Genomic DNA, 22,462 nt, shown 5'->3' with positions numbered 1-22,462 from the left:
GACAGTCTGATAACATATTTATGGTATGGGATAGGTTTTGTTAGAAAAAAGTGCATATTTCAGGTAGACTTCATAGTTTACAATTGCACCCACCATCACAAATGGACTAGAATAATTACAATGAGCAACGTGTTTACCTAACTACTAATCATCAAACATTTCGTAAAAATACACAGCATACACGAATCGAAAGACACAGATCCTGTGAATACAGACAATATTTCAGATTTTCTAAGTGTCTTACAGCGAAAACACAATAAATCGTTATATTAGCTTAGCACATAGCAATTAGCAGCCCAGCATTGATTCTAGCCAAAGTGAGCGATAAAAGTCAACATCGCCAAAAGATATTAATTTTTTCACTAACCTTCTCAGAATTCTTCCGATGACACTCCTGTAACATCACATTACAACATGCATATACAGTTTGATCGAAAATGTTTATATTTAGCCACCAAAATCATGGTTAGACAATGTGAAATGTAGACAAGCTGGTAAAGAAAACGTCCTTGCGCCACTTAGACAGTGATCTACTCTTATACATAAATACTCATAAACGTGACTAAAAAATATAGGGTGGACAGGGATTGATAGACAATTTAATTCTTAATACAATTGCGTTATTACATTTTTTAATTTATCCTTACTTTTCAATACAGTTTGCGCCAAGCGAAGCTACGTCAAAAAACATGGCGTCCTAAGCCACTAAAATGTTTCGACAGAAACACGATTTATCATAATAAAAATGTCCTACCTTGAGCTGTTCTTCCATCAGTATCTTGGGCAAAGGATCCTTTCTTGGGAGAAATCGTCTTTTGGTGGAAAGCTGTCCTCTTGCCATGTGGAAATGTCAACTACGTTCGGGATGAACTGAAAAGCGCACCCAACTTTTCACATCGTTGCAAAAATAAATGTCCCAAAATCGCACTAAACGGATATAAATTGCTATAAAACGCTTTAAATTAACTACTTTGTGATGTTTGTAACTCCTATAACGAGTGAAAAGATGACCGGAGAAATATAACAGGCTAAACTAACGCTTGGAACAGGAGAGGGTCGGTGTCTTCCACGCGCGTTACGCAGCAAGAAAAGACTTGCTAGCTAAAGGTTTTTTTCATTTGTAGGGCCTGTGAACGAGCAATCGAGCCCGTTGGAATCGTCATCACGTAAAGGCATCCAGGGGAAGACGTAAGAAGTGTCCGTATAGTCATAGCAACGACAGAGCCCTTTTAAATGACTTCAGAAAAGTGGCCAACGTTTCTCAAATCTGACTCCATGTCAGGGAAATTGCTGTAGAATGGGCTCTGTTCCACTTAGAGACAAAATTTCAACTCCTATAGAAACTATAGACTGTTTTCTATCCAATAATAATAATAATATGCATATTGTACGATCAAGGATTTTGTGGGAAGCCGTTTAAAAAATTAGCCACATTAGCATAAATAGTCTAAACAGCGCCCCCATCCCCAACAGGTTAAAAAGACAATTTTTATATATGACAATTACAACAATACTCAATTAACAATAATTTTAACTTAATATAATACATAAATAAAATCTATTTAGTCTCAAATAAGTAATGAAACATGCTCAATTTGGTTTAAATAATGCAATAACACAGTGTTGGAGAAGAAAGTAAAAGTGTGCAATATGTGCCATGTAAAAAAAGCTAACGTTTAAGTTCCTTGTTCAGAACATGAGAACATGTGAAAGCTAGTTGTTCAATATTCCCAGTTCTTCAATATTCCCAGTTCTTCAATATTCCCAGTTAAGAAGTTTTAGGTTGTAGTTATTATAGGAATTATGACACGTCGACTATTTCTCTCTATACCATTTGTATTTCATATACCTTTGACTATTGGATGTTCTAATAGGAATTTTAGTATTGCCAGCCTAATCTCAGGAGTTGATAGGCTTGAAGTCATAAACAGCGCTGTGAAGCAAGCATTGCTAAGAGCTGCTGGCAAACGCAGTAAAGTTTGACTGAGTGCTTACGAGCTTACGAGCCTGCTGCCCCTACCACCGCTCAGTCAGACTGCTCTATCAAGTCATAGACTTAATTATAATATAATAAACACAGAAATACGAGCAGTTGGTCGTTAATATGGTCAAATCCGGAAACTATAATTTCGGAAAACAAAACGTTTATTCTCTTAGTGAAATACGGAACCGTTCCGTATTTTATCGAACGGGCGGCAACCCTAAGTCTAAATATTGCTGTTACATTGAACAACCTTCAATGTTATGTCTTAATTATGTAAAATTCTGGCAAATTAGTTCGCAACGAGCCAGGCGGCCCAAACTGTTGCATATACCCTGACTCTGCGTGCAATAAACGCAAGAGAAGGGACACAATTTCCCTAGTTATTATTGCCTGCTAACATTCATTTATTTTAACTAAATATACAGGTTTAAAAAAATATACTTCTGTGTATTGATTTTAAGAAAGGCATTGATGTTTATGGTTAGGTACATTCGTGCAATGATTGTGCTTTTTTCGCGAATGCGCTTTTGTTAAATCAACCCCCGTTTGGCGAAATTGGCTGTGATTCGATGATAAATTAACAGGAACCACATTGATTATATGCAACGCAGGACAAGCTAGTTGACCTAGTAATATCATCAACCATGTGTAGTTAACTAGTGAAGATTGATTGTTTTTTATAAGATAAGTTTAATGCTACTTACCTTGGCCCCTTGCTGCACTTGCGTAACAGGTGGTCAGCCTGCCACTCAGTTTCCTCGTGGAATGCAATGTAATCGGCTATAATCAGCGTCCAAAAATGCCGATTACCGATTGTTATGAAAACTTGAAATCAGCCCTAATTAATTGGCCACGCCGATTTAATTGGTCGACCTCTAGTCTCCACCTTTGCATCGATGCTCTCCACCTCATATATGGCAGACCAATCAGTGCTGGCCATACATATGCCAAGGCCACCTTTCTGTTCTGGGTTACCAGACGTCCTTTTCCCCCGCTGCACCTCAGTTCTCCCTCCCGATGTTGTGTTTGGGGAGAACAGCAGACATTTGTGATCACTGGATACGAGAGGAGTAAGTACAGTGGAGGTGTTGTAGTGTTTCTTTAGATTTATAATGATCCGATCTAAGATGGAGTCCCCTCTGATCATGTCTTTGACCACTTGTTTCATGTCTGGGTGGGAGTTTGTCAGCATCTTGATGGGCAGGTGATAGTCTACACAGGATGGACATCCTGAGGACATCCTGAGGACATCCTGAGGACATCCTGATCACATGGATAGTATTAATGAGATAATCCACAGTGTTCTGCTGAAGTGTTTTCTCATTTGCCCGTAGTGGATGGTAGAGTACTCCCACTACCAGAGTTGAAACTGAGCTGCCGAGTGGTTTAGGACGAAGCTGAAGCCACATATACGGCAGGGATGGCAGGTAGCCTAGTGGTTAGAGGGTTGGGCCAGTAACCAAACGGTTGCTGGATTGAATCCCCGAGCTGACAAGGTAAAAATCTGTCGTTCTGCCCCTGAACAAGGCAGTTAACACACTGTTCCCCGGTAGGCCATCATTGTAAATAAGAATTTGTTCTGAACTGACTTGCCTGGTTAAATTTAAAATAAACTCCTCTAGGTCAGTTCTTCTCTTTGCCTGAATACTGTGATTTACGTTCATAGCTACTCTCTTCCCCTCTCTGGACTTGTCATTTCTGAACAGCTGATAGTCTTGTACGAAAAGAGATTCATCTGGGAAATTTTTTGGGCCCGTGTTTCAGTGACACATCCAGTAACTACATGTACTGATTGAAGGAGCGGTTCAAATTCATCCACTTTGTGGATTGAATTACAAACAAGCACATTCGGAGTCTCTGGAGCATTCTGGGACATATTTTGCGACGTCCCATAATTCAGTTAGAGCTCTGCATTGACGTGAGAGATTGTGTTTTCCATGTATATTAGGTCTGTTAACTTCTATCGTTAGTATGTCCCTCCTTCTGCCCTTACCAGCTGTTCCCGAAGTTTGTCTCGGATATGCAGTGCCAGAGTAGGTGCATGTTTTTTGTAAATCCGTAGAAAATGTGATGAGTATTCCAGAACGTTTGTACAATCCATCATTATCAAAGCCACGCTTAATCCGTTAAAAGAGCAGGAAAAGTATGCAGCGCAATTTAAAAAAAATTTAAACAAACATTTGAAACATTGTAACACATGTTACTGTTGACCAGCTGCCAGGTAGCTTCACCATACACCATAATAATGTGTGTTGTTTATCCCAGTCTCAAGTCAGAATTAGACGTTCATCAATTTTCTCAAACGTAACATTTTGAAGTGTTTAAGGTTAACCTTTTGGCATTAACTCCACATTTTTTAAGGTTAGGCATGAACTCACAATGGTTAATTACCTCTGCGGCAGAGGATAAGTCATTAGAGTTAACTGCAGATTGTAGCCCAAATAAATGCTTCACAGAGTTCAAGACACATCTCAACATCAACTGCTCAGAGGAGACTGTGTGAAGCAGGCCCTCATGGTCGGTTTGCTGCAAAGAAACCACTACTAAAAGGACACCAATAAGAAGAAGAGATTTTCTTAGACCAAGAAACACAAGTAATGGACGTTAGACCGGTGGAAATCTGTCCTTTGGTATGATGAGTCCAAATTTGAGATTTTTGGTTCCAACCGCTGTGTCTTTGTGAGAAGCATAGTAGGTGAACGGATGATCTACTGTACGCATGTGTCGTTTCCACCGTGAGGCATGGAGGAGGAGGTGTGATGGTGTGGGGGTGCTTTGCTGGTGACACTGTCTGTGATTTATTTAGAATTCCAGGCACACTTAACCAGCATGGCTATAACAGCATTCTGCAGCAATACGCCATCCCATCTAGTTTGCGCTTAGTGGGACTACCATTTGTTTTTCAACAGGACAATGACCCAAAACACACGTCCAGGCTGTGTAAGGGCTATTTGACCAAGGAGAGTGATGGAGTGCTGCATCAGATGACCTGGCCTCCACAATCACCAAACCTCAACCCAATTGAGATGGTTTGGGATGATTTGGACCGCGGAGTGAAGGAAAGGCAGCCAACAAGTGCTCAGCATGTGGGAACTCCTTCAAGACTGTTGGAAAAGTATTCCTCATGAAGCTGGTTGAGAGAGTGCCAAGAATGTGCAAAGCTGTCATCAAGGAAAAGGATGGCTACTTTGAAGAATTTGAATTATAAAATATATTTTGATTTGTTTAACACTTTTTGGGTTACTACATGATTCCATGTGTTATTTCATAGTTTTGATGTCCTCACTATTATTCTACAATGTAGAAAATAGTAAATGTAAATAAAAATCCTTGAATAAGTAGGTGTGTCCAATTATAGACTGATATTGTAATTATTCACACCCCTGAGTCAAATCTTCGTGGAAGCACCTTTGGCACCGATTACAACTTTGAGTCTTTCTGTGTAAGTCTCTAAGAGCTTTCCATGCCTGGATTGTGTAATGGTTGCCCATTATTATGGGAAGAGGGAGAGAGAGGGAGAGAGAGAGAGATATTTTGGTTCTTGAGCACTACTTTCAAAACAACTGGCTATGAAGTATGCAAATCTTCCTGGAAAGTCTCTTTAAGATAATGCTGGATTTGATGGCATGTGGTGTTTGTTTGTGTGAGAGAGAGAATTCCTTTTTTCACATTCCACCACATCCTGTAAATTGTTTTCTTCATCATGCGAGCTAATTACTATGCAAATTAAATTCCAATCTATTGATGTCTTTCTGCTGCTCGTGCAGGGGAGCCAGTTAGTTTTGATTGGCTCCTGGCTCCTCATGGACAGCAATTAGACAGGTATCAGACACCAGCTGAGACACATTGTTAGGCAAGGGATGAGAATGATAACAATCTTAAAACATTTAGATGGGAAATATAGTTTTAAATGCCAAGGTCTTTTGACATTTTGAAGACACCACATTTTTTTGTGACTTTCTATCGGAGAGACAATGTGTGGTGTGTATTGAGCAAGGTACTTAACCCTAATTGCTCCTGTAAATTGCTCTGGATAAGAGTGTCTGCTAAATTACTAAAGTGTGTGTGTGTGTGTGTGTTTGAGCGCTGCTGTGATCACCCTTGAGTTGGTGGAGGGTTAATATTTTCTATTCATAGATTTGACCCAAACAAAAGCCCACCACCCACCCAGCCCGCTCCCATCTCACCCCGACCCAGTTTGCTAGTCAGACACCATTACTGCGGGATCAGAACACACACATTGAGCGGGCGATCTGCGAACCATCCCCACATTCACTTTAAAAAGAATGGAACTTTTCCGTCTTCATCATCTGGGCCATTTGATGGAATCCTGGATATGTAGAAATATGTGGCACATACCTCAGCCCTAATTGTTAGAAGTGGGTGTTCATGACTGATTTAGTTGAAGAGAGGCAGAAACAGACCAAAACTGAGATCTGCAAAGAGAGAGAGATAATGTAGAGAGAGCAGAGAACAAGACAAAAGGACACCTTACATCTTGCTAAGTGCCCTATTTACTCAGATCATGCAATCTGAGTTCTCTCTCTCTCTCTCTCTCTCTCTCTCTCTCTCTCTCTCTCTCTCTCTCTCTCTCTCTCTCTCTCTCTCTCTCTCTCTCTCTCTCTCTCTCTCTCTCTCTCTCTCTCTCTCTCTGCCTCTGCCTCTGCCTCTCTCTGCCTCTCTCTGCCTCTCTCTGCCTCTGCTGCGTTGGGTTGTTTAGGTCCACAGGGCTTGTTGTTTGAGATTTTGAAATGAGGCATCTAATAATGATGTGCTACATGCCTCCACTGAAACCAATGCGTAGAAAAACACTGGTTACATAAATGCAGCTTTTCGAGGTTTCACTGCCCAGCCGTTTTGCACCCATGCTAAACCTACAGTAGACACTCATCAGACCCTTACCTTTCTCTATTCACTATAATGATTTCCTATTGTAGCGGTTGAATTGTTCTTTTCTTCTCTGTTTGGTCAGGATGAGAAGAACCAGGTCCTGATGACCAACGCATGGTTACAGCTGGTGAGTAGAAATGGTTGAGTACTGAATGACACTGTGACTCATTATGTTCTCATATCCCCCATCCCACCAAAAAGGCAGTAACACCATCTCAAATTGATATGCCACAGGGGTTGTCAGGTACGACCACATCCTGGAAGTTGTATATTGGGATGACAATAGCCTGCCTATATTGTCTCTTGAAATGTTGCTTCTGTTAAGTTAAAACTGCTAGTTTCGCTTAGCCAGTCTGAGCTTGATCCAACATATTGGATTGGACAGGACATAGAGCTTAGATCGCTTATCCCGATGTTTCCTTGGTAATCTGGAGGATACATGCTTTTGGAGGGTTGATGAGGTTGGATTTGTGGGAGGGGCATGCGGTACACCTTGTCCAGTCGTGTCTCTATCACCGACATGACACAGGAGAAGGAGATCAACTCCTCCACTCTCCACAGTCACTACAAACAGACCTCCGTCCAATTTCCCATCAATTCATTTCTATTTGATTTTTTATCGAGTCGTTTCCTCCTTTATAGAAGTCTTCCTGGCAGGACGTCAGCCTCAATTTTCTAGCCAATCACTCAGCGTGTCATTGCTGTGTGGTTGACGCGACGCTTCCCAGGCGGGCCATGGGAAAGACATTTCAATGTCTGTCAACTAGGGTGAACTCATAAGAGACAAGTGCTGTCACAACCCTTCAGTTGACAGACTGCCAAGACCCAAGCTCAGACTGGATCTTTTATCACAGACAGACTGCCCCCCCCCCCCCTGTGGAACTTGGTGGAAGACAATCTCAATTGTGTCACTTAACTCTACACTTCTTTTCTTGTCTTTATTTTGACCGTCTCTCTGTGTTCTGTCCTCAGTATTGGACTGATGTACCTCTCTGCTGTGTGATTATCTCTGATGTGTATCTCTGTGTTCTGTCCTCAGTACTGGACTGATGTACCTCTCTGCTGTGTGATTATCTCTGATGTGTATCTCTGTGTTCTGTCCTCAGCACTGGACTAATGTGCCTCTCTGCTGTGTGATTATCTCTGATGTGTATCTCTGTGTTCTGTCCTCAGCACTGGACTGATGTGCCTCTCTGCTGTGTGATTATCTCTGATGTGTATCTCTGTGTTCTGTCCTCAGCACTGGACTGATGTGCCTCTCTGCTGTGTGATTATCTCTGATGTGTATCTCTGTGTTCTGTCCTCAGTACTGGACTGATGTACCTCTCTGCTGTGTGATTATCTCTGATGTGTATCTCTGTGTTCTGTCCTCAGTACTGGACTGATGTACCTCTCTGCTGTGTGATTATCTCTGATGTGTATCTCTGTGTTCTGTCCTCAGTACTGGACTGATGTGCCTCTCTGCTGTGTGATTATCTCTGATGTGTATCTCTGTGTTCTGTCCTCAGTACTGGACTGATGTGCCTCTCTGCTGTGTGATTATCTCTGATGTGTATCTCTGTGTTCTGTCCTCAGTACTGGACTGATGTGTACCTGAGCTGGAATCCAGAGAACTACCCCGGGGTTCAGAACCTACGTTTCCCCTCCAGCCAGATCTGGACCCCTGACATCCTCCTCTACAACAGGTGTGCTCCCACAACCCCCATCTTCTCCCATGATCCTCCTCTCCTCCCACAACCCCCCTCACCTCCCATCACCATCCTCTCTCCAATAATCCTCATCTCCTCCCACAACCCCCATCTTTCTCCCATGATCCTCCTCTCCCCCCACAACTCCCTCTCCGCCCATAGCTTAGTGATGCAGTCATTTATGATTGATCCTTTCTTTGGATGACTTTAGAGCTGAGATTTGGTTCATAAACCAACAGCAACGGAGCATCTATGACCTGGCATCAGCCTGCCTGGAGGGACAGGACCTGAATGTGAAATATGTTTCGTTTGGAAGTCTCCCGAAGTGTGTGTGTATCTCTCTGTGTGTGTGTGTGTGAGCGTTAGCATTGAGATGCAGTTGGGTGTATGTGTTTTTAGACGTGCACAGTGTTTGGAATCAGGTCGGGGTTATGCTGTCTCATCTCTCTGTTCTTAACACACTTCTCCTGTTAGTGGGAAAAGCTTACAGAGATGGTATCTACTCCTCTTCACTTTGCCATGTAGGGCAAAACACAAGTAAATGCACTGGCTAGACATGTGAGAAAGAGAAATATATGGAGAGAGGTAGGCACACAGAGAATTGAAGCAAGTTCAGTGCTTTTATAATAATTATTAACTGGGGGGGGGTTCAAGCCCTGACTGCTGATTGGCTGACAGCTGTGGTATATCAGACTGTATACCACGGGTATTACAAAACATTTATTTTGACTGTTCTAATTACGTTGGTAACCAGCAACTACTACAACTACTACTACTGCTACTGCTAGTACTACTACTTTTACAGATCTGCCCAGCAACGCAATTAATTCACTTGATCTCCACTGTAAAAAGCGGCAAGACATTATCTCCGACATTTACAACATTTTTGCAATATTGAAATTCGATCTCCACAGTCTCTCGTATTAATGAATGTGTCGGCAGAGGAGAGAGGAATGCAGCTTTTCTCAGCCGGTCCAAATCACCAATCAGCATCAAAACTGGTAAAACAACATGAAACGCAGCTAGTTTGCTGTGTTCCCAGAACGATCAACCAGCGCTTGTTTAGTTTTGCTTTACATGGCAGTCAATAGACATAGAACTAAAGACCAGAGAACACCTAAAATTGCACTTGACAACCAGTGTTAGTGAATGTAGCATCAGGTGAAAAATGAAAATAATAATGTTGCTTTTTAATGCTGGTAACTTGTCGGCTTCGCCACGTGGCTGTGACCACGTCACAGCCATGATAAAAATGTCATAACTTATGGACTTGAGTGTATTATTGCTTAATTACAATCTCCATGCGCGTACACACACACACACACACACACACACACACACACACACACACACACACACAACACCACACCATCACATGATCACAGGATTAAGGAGAGAAACAATGGGTATTTAATCCTGATTTTAAAAGCACTGCTGCATTTGGAAAAGGGATTACATCTCTCCCCATCTCACCCGTCTTCTCTTCACCTAACCTGCTTCACTCCTCACCACGTCCAAAAAGGTCAAAGGTAACAGGAAACATACTTTTCATTCATGTAAAATGCGTCTGTTCTCTTCTATCCTTCGCATAAAATAACATGCTCTCACAATTCTTTGGCATGCACTCATTTACGATGCTATAAAGAAGTTACGTGACGGTTAGGGTCATTGGTTTGGGTCATGTGACGTAAACATCACAGATGTTGACGAATTGCACCATAAGAGCAGAGTTAACCTTGTAGATCATGTCACGACCCTCTAATATAATGGAGCTGCCGAGGAGAACCAGTTTCAGAGTGTTGCTGAGGTTTAGCTGCCCCAAAAGGGAAGTTCAAATTTGCAAGTCTGCTTCAATGATATCGACACACAAACACACTGACGCAGCAGACTTTCGTGACATAACATACGCCATTAAACCGTTCGTCATGAATGCGTAAGCAATAACACGCCAGTCTGACAGCGGTGTATAGCAGAGGAACCCAGTCTCATTAGCATGCTTTTGAGATGAGAAAACGCAATAATGAATGTATTCACTTCTATTGCGTTTAATTAACGAGAGCCTTAATGATTCAGTTCAATACATCCCATGTATCTCATCAAAAGACCATTTCAGGGTGGAGGGTTCTATAGGCACGCACAATGGAAGGATCAACAGCATGTGACAGATTATGCATTCTTTTTCTGCATTCCATTTCATTCATTTCCCCTCTGAACGATCCTTTCGTATCTCAGTCTGTCTGGTATTCAGCCGCCGAGGGCTGGGGGATGAAAAGGACGTTGAACACGTCTCTGATTGCTGTTTGTTTGTGACTCAGCACATAGCAGGATTAGACTTCAATGTGGTTGATGCCATTGATAAATTCCCGTGAATGAATCCTTGAATGAATCCTTATTAGTAACGTGCTTCGTAAACACTATGTGCTGAATGTAATAGCATGGGGGTGTGAAAGGCTATATGTTACTGTATTACGCAAAAACAATTCAAACATGACACGTATAGCTAATCTCAGGAAAAGGTACATTCACACTGAGCATTGTACTATGGTACAAATACTATAGTATTCACTGTAGTGTTTTTGTGGACTAAAGTAGTATTTACAGTTTAATATCGTAAAAATACTGTGTATATACTATAGTAATTACTGTAGTGTTTTTGCGGACTGTAGTGTACTGTAGTAATTACTGTAGTGTTTTCGTGGACTAAAGGAGTATTTACAGTTTACTATAGTATAAATATTGAAGTGTATACTATAGTAACTACTGTAGTGTTTTTGCAGACTGGAGTATACTGAACTATTTACGATAAGAGTTTTTTGCGGTGTCACGCCCTGACCATAGAGAGCTGTTTATTCTCTATGTTGGTTGGGGGCGTGACAGTGACTAGGGTTGGTTATCTAGGTGATTAATGATTTATGTTGACCTGATATGGTTCCCAATCAGAGGCAGCTGTTTATCGTTGTCTCTGATTTGGGATCATATTTAGGCAGCCATTTTTCCCCATTGTGCTTTGTGGGATCTTGACTATGAGCATTATTGTAGCTTCACGTTTCGTTTTGTTCGTTTATTGTTTTGTTTTGAAGTTCACATAGCAATAAAGATGTGGAACCCAGATCACGCTGCGCTTTGGTCCAGTTATTATGACGATCGTGACATGCGGACATTACTGTAGTATTCACTGAAGTGTTTTTGCGGCCTGTAGTATACTGTAGTATTTACTATAGTATTCTACAACATTCTATAGTAAGTACTACACATGATCAAGGGATATTAGTGTGTAGTATAGTATTCTACAGTACACTACAGTTTACTACATAATTCTATAGTTTGTACTGTAGTAATCTATAGTAAACTGTAGTATTTTTTCATGTGGGAACTGACAATTCTACAGTGACAAGTACACACATCTCACGCCATAACCTTGTGTAGACGTGAATCAGCGTCAGACAGACTTTAATCACCATTAGATCAGTTACTACATGACCATCTCCCTCGTTAGAGAAGGACAGGGAAAAGTCACTGTTTTCATTGGATCGATCAGACCAAGGACATCCAACTCAAGGAGCCAGATGGGACATGCACACGCTGCACAGTAGAGACCAGAACAATAACACTAACATTACTGCACACGTCTTCATATCACTAGCAATCAACTATAGTGCACACATAGCCCAGATATACTGTAACACAGTTACACCGCAGGACATGGAGTAGCACTGCCTATTACAATCATATATATTAGGGGTGTGTTGACAAATTGCCATTCTTATTTTGTGGGGCTGTTTGTCTCCCATGCTATCTGCAATAAGAAACGGAGGCGTTTGTACCCGTCTGTCCAGATCTCATATAAAACTCAAATGACTTCAGACAGGCAGCCATCCGAAGGAGATACTTGGAAGTGTGATCTGCAATCTGTGTGTCTCAACTGCATAGACCTCTGTGTGTGTGTGTGTGTGTGTGTGTGTGTGTGTGTGTGTGTGTGTGTGTGTGTGTGTGTGTGTCTAGCCTTGGCAAAGCATACTCTCAAATAAATTGTAGTCATTTAGCAGACTCTCTTATCCAGAGTGACTTACAGGAGCAATTAGGGTTAAGTGCTTTGCTGAAGGACACATCGACAGATTTTTCACCTCGAACTTGCGGTGGTCGGCTCAGCGCTCTTAACCGCAAGGCTACCTGCCGCTGTGACTATGACAGCAATGTGAACGGACACATTCCGTTTCAAAATAGAGAGAGATAATCCCTCTCTCTCTCTTCAAATCAAATCACACTTTATTTGTCACATGCGCCGAATACAAGAGGTGTAGACCTTATAGTGAAATGCTTACTTACAAGCCCTTAATTAACCGACTATGCAGTTTTAAGAAATAGAGCTAAGAATTTTTTTTAACCACCCCCTTCCTTCTCTGTACTGAGTATTGTGTGTCTGTGTATTTATACTGGGAACATATGGAGATGAGGCTCACCTTGGCATCACACTGATGCTCAGCGTGATAGGCATGCAGAGATAGAGAGGGACATATCCGCACACCAACTCCTCAGGCCCCTGGGGCTGTCTCCCTGTATGCCTGATCCTAATGATCTGGGTGCAGGGAAGGCACATCCAAAATAATGTGCTTGGATAACTTCTACTCTGTTTCAGAGAGGCATTAGCCATACTATACCCTCAGCTGCTGGAGAGAGCAAGAACATAGAACCCTGGCTGGACCTCCAAAGAGAATGTTCTCTTCTTCTCTCTTCCTCTCGGGGCAGACTGGACTTGACTGTCTCTTCTGGCCTCTGGTTGGATGTTCCTTTCCATATCTCTCACTTCTCTCTTGCTCTCTCTGTGTGTCTTTCATTAGGTTTAATCTCTCTCTCTCTGAGCTGCCCCATCTCATTACCATGCGTGCGTGGAGGTGCAGAATGAGGTGTTGAGTAAGTGGAGAAGACAGCAAGGTGACGTCCCCTGGTTGCAGCAACCTGTCACTACCTCCGTTGTTTGCCTGATCTCTGTGTGTCGCCAGAATGCTTTGTCCCCTTTCACATGTCTAGGACACATGTCTAGGGCTTCTCTCTCTCTCTCTGTGTGTGTGTGTGTGTGTGTGTGTGTGTGTGTGTGTGTGTGTGTGTGTGTGATTTAAACTCTGTGCCCCCGCTCTCTGTGCCTTCTCTCAGGGGTATCACCTGTCCCATTGTGTGTTAACGCGCTTCTTTCTTTGGGGTGTGTTTTGTCAGTTTCTGGATTATGTTTGTGTTGTTTGATGTTCCCTGTTTTGTGTGTGTGTGTGTGTGTACATGCGCTCTCTGGCACACACACACTAGCTGATATGCGTGCTGATTGCAGTGGAACATGGGCAGAAGCTTTCTGACACAATGAAGCAGAGGTCTGAATAATTCAATGAGCCAGGGATGGCAGCGACACACACAGCCCCACAGCCCTGCCCATGCAGCCCTATCTCCCCTGCCCCACAACACAGACACATGCACACATACACAGACACACACGTCTCCTGGCCGACCAGCACAGATAACACACTGACACGAAACGAGAAATTGATGACGCTACTAAACACTGAAAAGGTAGATCATTCATCCTACTGTGTGGAGCAGGAAGGAGAGATAGGGAGACGGGGGTAATCAGTAAATCCTCTCTCAGGCTCGGCCTGTCACCGCGCTGAATGAGTGTGTAAACCTGAGGACTGCGTTCCCAGGCGCGTCTACGTTAGCGCTTGGGGTGTCTCGTGGTTGTCTGGGGGATAAGTGGTCGTTGATAGGGGTCTGAATAGAACTGTCAGGTGCCTTAATGGGTTTCCACTGCTGGGGATGGACCCCTGACAGAAGGGGAAGGGAGGGTGGGCCCCATGGGACCCGCAGTGTGTGTTTTCTTTTCTGATACTGTGCTACCTGTGCTACCTGTGCTAGTGACGTTGTGGATGTGTTTTCGTTTCTGCTACTGTGCTACCTGTGCTAGTGACGTTGTGGATGTGTTTTCGTTTCTGATACTGTGCTACCTGTGCTAGTGACATTGTGGATGTGTTTTCGTTTCTGCTACTGTGCTACCTGTGCTAGTGACATTGTGGATGTGTTTTCGTTTCTGCTACTGTGCTACCTGTGCTAGTGACATTGTGGATGTGTTTTTGTGTGTCTGATCATATCTGATAATGGTTCATTCACACAGGTAAGATTCTACACCCAGTCGCTCCAACTACAACTTCAACCCCAGTCCCAGTCCCATCTAATCACTGGATCCATCCCCCAGCCCTAACTCTAGCTTCATGTCTTCATCCCGGTTCAACCCTAACCCTAATCCTAGCTTCATGTCCTCATCCCGGTTGAACCCTAACCCTAATCCTAGCTTCATGTCCACATCCCGGTTCAACCCTAACCCCTAACCTAAAACCTAATCCTAGCTTCATGTCCTCATCCCGGTTGAACCCTAACCCTAATCCTAGCTTCATGTCCACATCCCGGTTCAACCCTAACCCCTAACCTAAAACCTAATCCTAGCTTCATGTCCTCATCCCGGTTGAACCCTAACCCTAATCCTAGCTTCATGTCCACATCCCGGTTCAACCCTAACCCCTAACCTTAAACCTAATCCTAGCTTCATGTGCACATCCCGGTTCAACAATAACCCCTAGCATCAACCCTAACCCTAGCTTCATGTCCACATCCCGGTTCAACCCTAATCCTAGCTTCATGTCCACATCCCGGTTCAACCCTAACCCCTAACCTGAAACCTAATCCTAGCTTCATGTCCTCATCCCGGTTGAACCCTAACCCTAATCCTAGCTTCATGTCCACATCCCGGTTCAACCCTAACCCCTAACCTAAAACCTAATCCTAGCTTCATGTCCTCATCCCGGTTGAACCCTAACCCTAATCCTAGCTTCATGTCCACATCCCGGTTCAACCCTAACCCCTAACCTAAAACCTAATCCTAGCTTCATGTCCACATCCCGGTTCAACAATAACACCTAGCATCAACCCTAACCCTAGCTTCATGTCCACATCCCGGTTCAACCCTAATCCTAGCTTCATGTCCACATCCCGGTTCAACCCTAACCCCTAACCTAAAACCTAATCCTAGCTTCATGTCCACATCCCGGTTCAACAATAACCCTAGCTTCATGTCTACATCCCTTTTCAATCCTAACCCTAGCTTCATGTCCACATCCCGGTTCAATTCTAATCCTAGCTTCATGTCCACATCCCGGTTCAACCCTAACCCTAGCTTCATGTCCACATCCCGGTTCAACCCTAACCCTAGCTTCATGTCCACATCCCGGTTCAATTCTAATCCTAGCTTCATGTCCACATCCTGGTTCAACCCTAACCCTAGCTTCATGTCCACATCCCGGTTCAACCCTAACCCTAGCTTCATGTCCACATCCCGGTTCAATTCTAATCCTAGCTTCATGTCCACATCCTGGTTCAACCCTAACCCTAGCTTCATGTCCACATCCCGGTTCAACCCTAACCCTAGCTTCATGTCCACATCCCGGTTCAACCCTAACCCAAGCTCCATGTCCACATCCCGGTTCAACCCTAACCCTAGCTTCATGTCCACATCCCGGTTCAACCTTAACCCTAGCTTCATGTCCACATCCCGGTTCAACCCTAACCCCTAACCTAAAACCTAATCCTAGCTTCATGTCCACATCCCGGTTCAACAATAACCTCATGCTTCATTTCCACATCCCGGTTCAAACCTAACCCCTAGCCTCAACCCTAACCCTACATTCATGTCCACATCCCGGTTCAACCCTAACCCTACATTCATGTCCACATCCCGGTTCAACCCTAACCCTACATTCATGTCCACATCCCGGTTCAAACCTAACCCTACATTCATGTCCACATCCCGGTTCAACCCTAACCCTACATTCATGTCCACATCCCGGTTCAACCCTAACCCTACATTCATGTCCACATCCCGGTTCAACCCTAACCCTACATTCATGTCCACATCCCGGTTCAACCCTAACCCTACATTCATGTCCACATCCCGGTTCAACCCTAACCCTACATTCATGTCCACATCCCGGTTCAAACCTAACCCTACATTCATGTCCACATCCCGGTTCAACCCTAACCCTACATTCATGTCCACATCCCGGTTCAACCCTAACCCTACATTCATGTCCACATCCCGGTTCAACCCTAACCCTACATTCATGTCCACATCCCGGTTCAACCCTAACCCTACATTCATGTCCACATCCCGGTTCAACCCGAGCCTCAACCCTAACCCTAGCTTCATGTCCACATCCTGAGCCTCAACCCTAACCCTAGATTCATGTCCACATCCTGAGCCTCAACCCTAACCCTTGCTTCATGTCCACATGCCGGTTCCATCCTAACCTTAGCCTCAACCCATGTCCACTTCCTGGTTCAACCCTAACCCTCAACACTAACCCTAGCTTCATGTCCACATCCTGGTTCAACCCTAACCCTCAACCCTAACCCTAGCTTCATGTCCACATCCCGGTTATAACCCTAACCCATAGCCTCAACCGTAACCCTACATTCATGCCCACATCCTGGTTCAACCCTAAACCTACATTCATGTCCACATCCCGGTTCAACCCGAGCCTCAACACTAACACTAGATTCATGTCCACATCCCGGTTCAACCCTAACCCCTAACCTCAAACCTAATCCTAGCTTCATGTCCACATCCCAGCTCAACAATAACCTCATGCTTAATTTCCACATCCCAGTTCAATTCTAACCCGAAGCCTCAACCCTAATTCTAGCTTCATGTCCACATCCTGGTTCAACCCTAACCCTAGCTTCATATCCACATCCTGGTTCAACCCTAACCCTACATTCATGTCCACATCCCGGTTCAAATCGAGTCTCAACCCTAACCCTAGATTCATGTTCACATCCCGGTTCAACCCTAACCCAAGCTTCATGTCCACATCCCGGTTCAACCCTAACCCTAGCTTCATGTCCACATCCCGGTTCAACCCTAACCCTAGCTTCATGTCCACATCCCGGTTCAACCCTAACCCTAGCTTCATGTCCACATCCCGGTTCAACCCTAACCCTAGCTTCATGTCCACATCCCGGTTCAACCCTAACCCTAGCTTCATGTCCACATCCCGGTTCAACCCTAACCCTAGCTTCATGTCCACATCCCGGTTCAACCCTAACCTTAGCCTCAACCAATGTCCACATCCTGGTTCAACCCTAACCCTAGCTTCATGTCCACATCCTGGTTCAACCCTTAACCCTAGCCTCAACCCTAACCCTACATTCATGTCCACATCCCGGTTCAGCCCGAGCCTCAACCCTAACCCTAGATTCATGTCCACATCCTGGTTCAACTCTAACCCTAGAGCAAGTTTGCGCTGTTCTGTGAAGGGAGTAGTACACAGCGTTGTACGAGATCTTCAGTTTCTTGGCAATTTCTCGAATGGAATAGCCTTCATTTCTCAGAACAAGAATAGACTGACAAGTTTTAGAAGAAAGTTCTTTGTTTCTGGCCATTTTGAGCCTGTAATCGAATGCACAAATGCTGATGCTCCAGATACTCAACTAATCTAAAGAAGGCCTCTTTTATTGCCTCTTTAATCAGCACAACAGTTTTCAGCTCTGCTAACATAATTGCAAAAGGGTTTTCTAATGATCAGTTAGCCTTTTAAAATGATAAACATGGATTAGCTAACACAACGTGCCATTGGAACACAGAAGTGATGGTTGCTGATAATGGGCCTCTATATGCCTATGTAGATATTCCATGAAATATCAGCCTTTTCCAGCAACAAAAGTAATTTACAACATTAACAACGTCTACACTGTATTTCTGATCAATTTGATGTTATTTTAATGGACAAAAAATGTGCTTTCTTTCAAAAACCAGGACATTTCTAAGTGACCCCAAATGTTTGAAAGGTAGTGTATATAATTGAGTTAATAAATCCGCATACAAACATGGTCTCTTTTTTGTTTTCTTGAGTAAGGCAGCTCCAAAATGCTGGCGTATCAGCCTAGCTCAGTGCTTTCTGTGGTGGGGCAAGCCAGCAGAAAATACGGAGCGTTGCGCCGTGATTGGCTCAGTGTTCCGTCACTCATGGGGACGCTAGAAAATTCAAGCCCCTTGGATGCTGCCATAGAGTTATAATAGAAGTGCCCATCCAAGAAGGCTCAAGGTCTCCCGAGCTTTCAAGCACCTCCAGCACACACACACTGTTGGGGCGAGTGACTCTGAACTTACAATGGCTAGCCCAAAGTCGTTATTTTTTTTCATGTACATTTTGCTATTTGCCTCATGATTCCTGCATGCTTTGTTGACTATGAACTTTCTTTTTTTACCCAACCGTGGGACAGACTATGTTTGTTCCCACACTCGGGACTCTGACTCTATTGGTTACACAGACTTTTGGCCTCCCATTCTATTCCAACCACCTATCGACGGCCTTGTTTTCATGTTACCTTATTAAATTGTTGTACAATATGATCTTGTTGCAATCTAATGCACATTCAAATGTCATAAATCAACACCGCAGAGCTCTCCCTGTCCTCTGCCGTGCCTTGATTGTATTACTGCTGATGATATCTGGAAATGTGCATGTGCACCCATCTACTGTTGCTAGCCTCAATTCTGACTTCTGACTGTGCTCTATCTGCTTCACTGATTTCTGCTCTCCTAAAAGCCTGGGTTTTCTGCACGTTAACACTAGAAGCGTATTACCTAAAATGGATCAATTGAAAGTGTTGGATCACAGCTCCAATCCAGATGTGTTGGTCATTACTAAGACGTGGTTAAGGAAGAGTGTTTTGAATACTGATTCTAACCTTCCTGGTTATAACCTTTTTCGGCAAGACAGATCTTCCAAGGGTGGGGGAGTGGCAATCTTTACCAAATAGCTCTTTGTTGACTGTTGCTGGGTGTTATCGTCCTCCATTAGCACTGGCCTGTACCCTACCTGCCCTAAGATCTCTCCTGGCCCCTTACACTAAGTCTGAATTTGTCCTGCTAGGTGACCAAACCTGGGATATGCTTATACCCTCTGACCAAGTCCTAAAGCAATGGGACTCCCTAAATCTTTCTCAGATTATTAATAATCCCACAAGGACTCCTAACACCCAGAAAAGGCTTCTCTCCTTGATGTTATCCTCACAAATAATCCTGATAGGTACAGTTGAAGTTGGAAGTTTACATACACCATAGCCAAATACATTTAAACTCAGTTTTTCACAATTCCTGACATTTAATCCTCGTAAAAATTCTCTGTTTTAGGTCAGTTAGGATCACCACTTTATTTTAAGAATGTGAAATGTCAGAATAATAGTTGAGAAAATGATTTATTTCAGCTTTTCTTTCTTTCATCACATTCCCAGTGGGTCAGAAGTTTACATACACTCAATTAGTATTTGGTAGCATTGCCTTTAAACATTTTAACTTGGGTCAAACTTTTCGGGTAGCCTTCCACAAGCTTCCCACAATAAGTTGGGTGAATTTTGGCCCATTCCTCCTGACAGAGCTGGAGTAACTGAGTCAGGTTTGTAGGCCTCCTTGCTTGCACATGCTTTATCAGTTCTGCCCACACATTGTCTATAGGATTGCGGTCAGGGCTTTGTGAAGGCCACTCCAATACCTTGACTTTGTTGTCCTTAAGCCATTTTGCCACAACTTTGGAAGTATGCTTGTGTAACAGTATAACTTTAGACCGTCCCCTCGCCCCGACCCGGGCGCGAACCAGGGACCCTCTGCACACATCAACAACAGTCACCCACGAAGCGTCGTTACCCATCGCTCCACAAAAGCCGCGGCCCTTGCAGAGCAAGGGGCAACACTACATATAGGTTTCAGAGCAAGTGGCGTAACTGATTGAAACGCTACTAGCGCGTACCCGCTAACTAGCTAGCCATTTCACATCCGTTACACTTGGGGTCATTGTCCATTTGGAAGACCCATTTGCGACCAATCTTTAACTTCCTGACTGATGTCTTGAGATGTTGCTTCAATATATCCACATAATTTTCCTTCCTCATGAAGCCATCTATTTTGTGAAGTGCACCAGTCCCTCCTGCAGCAAAACACCCCCAAAACATGATGCTGCCACCTCCATGCTTCACGGTTGGGATGGTGTTCTTCGGCTTACAAACCTCCCCTTTTTTCCTGTAAACATAATGATGATCATTATGGCCAAAGAATTCTATTGTTGTTTCATCAGGCCAGAGGAGATTTCTCCAAAAAGTACAATCTTTGTCCCCATGTGCAATTGCAAACCGTGGTCTGGCTTTTTTATGGCGGTTTTGGAGCAGTGGCTTTCAGGTTTCAGGGCCTTTCAGGTTATGTCGATATAGGACTCGTTTTACTGTGGATATAGATACTTTTGTACGTGTTTCCTCCGCATCTTCACAAGGTCCTTTGCTGTTGTTCTGGGATTGATTTGCACTTTTTGCAACAAAGTACGTTCATCTCCAGGAGACATCTCTAGGTCTCCTTCGTGAGCGATATGACGGCTGCGTGGTCCCATGGTGTTTATACTTGCGCACTATTGTTTTGTACAGATGAACGTGGTACCTTCAGGCATTTGGAAATTGCTCCCATGGATGAACCAGACTTGTGGAGGTCTACAATTTTTTTCCTGAAGTCTTGGCTGATTTCTTTTGATTTTCCAATGATGTCAAGCAAAGAGGCAATGAGTTTGAAGGTAGGCCTTGAAATACATCCACAGGTACACCTCCAATTGTCTTATATCATGTCAATTAACCTACCAGATGCTTCTAAAGCCATGACATAATTTTCTGGACTTTTCCAAGCTGTTTAAAGGCACCGTCAACTTAGTCTATGTACATTTCTGACCCACTGGAAATGTGATACAGTGAATTATAAGCAAAATAATCTGTGTGTTAACAATTGTTGTCATGCACATACACAAAGTATATGTCCTAATTGACTTGCCAAAACTATGGTTTGTTAACAAGAATTTTGTGGAGTGGTTGAAAACGTGTTTTAATGACTCCAACCTAAGTGTATGTAAACTTCCGACTTCAACTGTATCAGTCTGGTGTTTTCTGTAATGACATTAGTGATCACTGTTTTACAGCCTGTGTTCATAATGGCTGCTCAGTGAAACGACCTGTCCTGATTTGTCATAGACGCTTGCTAAGAAACTTGAATGTGCAAGCCTTCCTTCATGACCTGGCCTCTGTAAATTGGTATAGAATCAGCATGATCCCCTCTGTTGAAGACGCTTGAACCTTCTTTTTGATATTTTCAGTGGTGTTGTTAACAAACACGCCCCCCATAAAGAAAATTTGAATTAAAAACAGGTTCATCCCCTGGTTCGACCGTGATCTTGCAGTGTTACTCCAACTTAAGAATTGCATTTGGTGAAAGGCTTGACACACGCATACTCAGGCTGACTGGCTCTCGTTCAGGCAAATGAGAAATAAGTGAACTCAGGCTAGCCGGAAGGTCAAAGTTAGTTGCTTTAAGGAGCAGTTCTCTCTCTGTGGGTCTAACCCCAAGAAGTTCTGGAAAACGGATATGTGGAGAATAAACCCTCCTCCTCACAGCTGCCCATGTTCCTTAATGTGGATGATGTGGTTGTTACTGACAAGAAGCACATGGTTGAGCTCTTTAATCACTACTTCATTAAGTCAGGATTCCTATTTGACTCAGCCATGCCTCCTTGCCCGTCCAACATTTCCTCATCTCCCACCCCTTCTAATGTGACTATCCCTGGTGCTTCTCCCTCTTTTCCCCCTGCCCCGCTACAAAGTTTCTCCCTGCAGGCTGTCACTGAGTCTGAGTCTGCAGGCTGTCACTGAGGCTAAAGGAGCTCCTTAAACTTGACCCCCAAAAAACATCTGGGTAAAAGACCCTATCTTCTTGAAGGTTGCTGCCCCTATCATCACCAAGCCTATCTCTGACCTTTTTAACCTGTCTCTCCTCTCTGGG

The 22,462-nt window shown here is 43.6% G+C and overlaps 1 protein-coding gene across 1 annotated transcript in view; it reads left to right on the top strand.

Moving 5' to 3' along the window:
• LOC129827856 (neuronal acetylcholine receptor subunit alpha-7-like) overlaps positions 1 to 22,462 on the top strand; it is a 73,227-nt gene that overhangs the window by 35,843 nt on the left and 14,922 nt on the right. The window contains exons 4-5 of the mRNA XM_055889094.1: positions 6,957 to 7,001; positions 8,450 to 8,559. Coding sequence (XP_055745069.1) covers positions 6,957 to 7,001; positions 8,450 to 8,559 — 155 coding nt within the window. The remainder of the gene's footprint in view (positions 1 to 6,956; positions 7,002 to 8,449; positions 8,560 to 22,462) is intronic.

The sequence above is a fragment of the Salvelinus fontinalis genome, chromosome 29 (assembly GCF_029448725.1).
Source record: "Salvelinus fontinalis isolate EN_2023a chromosome 29, ASM2944872v1, whole genome shotgun sequence".
NCBI classification, from domain to species: Eukaryota; Metazoa; Chordata; class Actinopteri; order Salmoniformes; family Salmonidae; genus Salvelinus; species Salvelinus fontinalis.
Note: the sequence above shows the minus strand (reverse complement) of the source record. Positions and strands in the feature narration are given on the sequence as shown.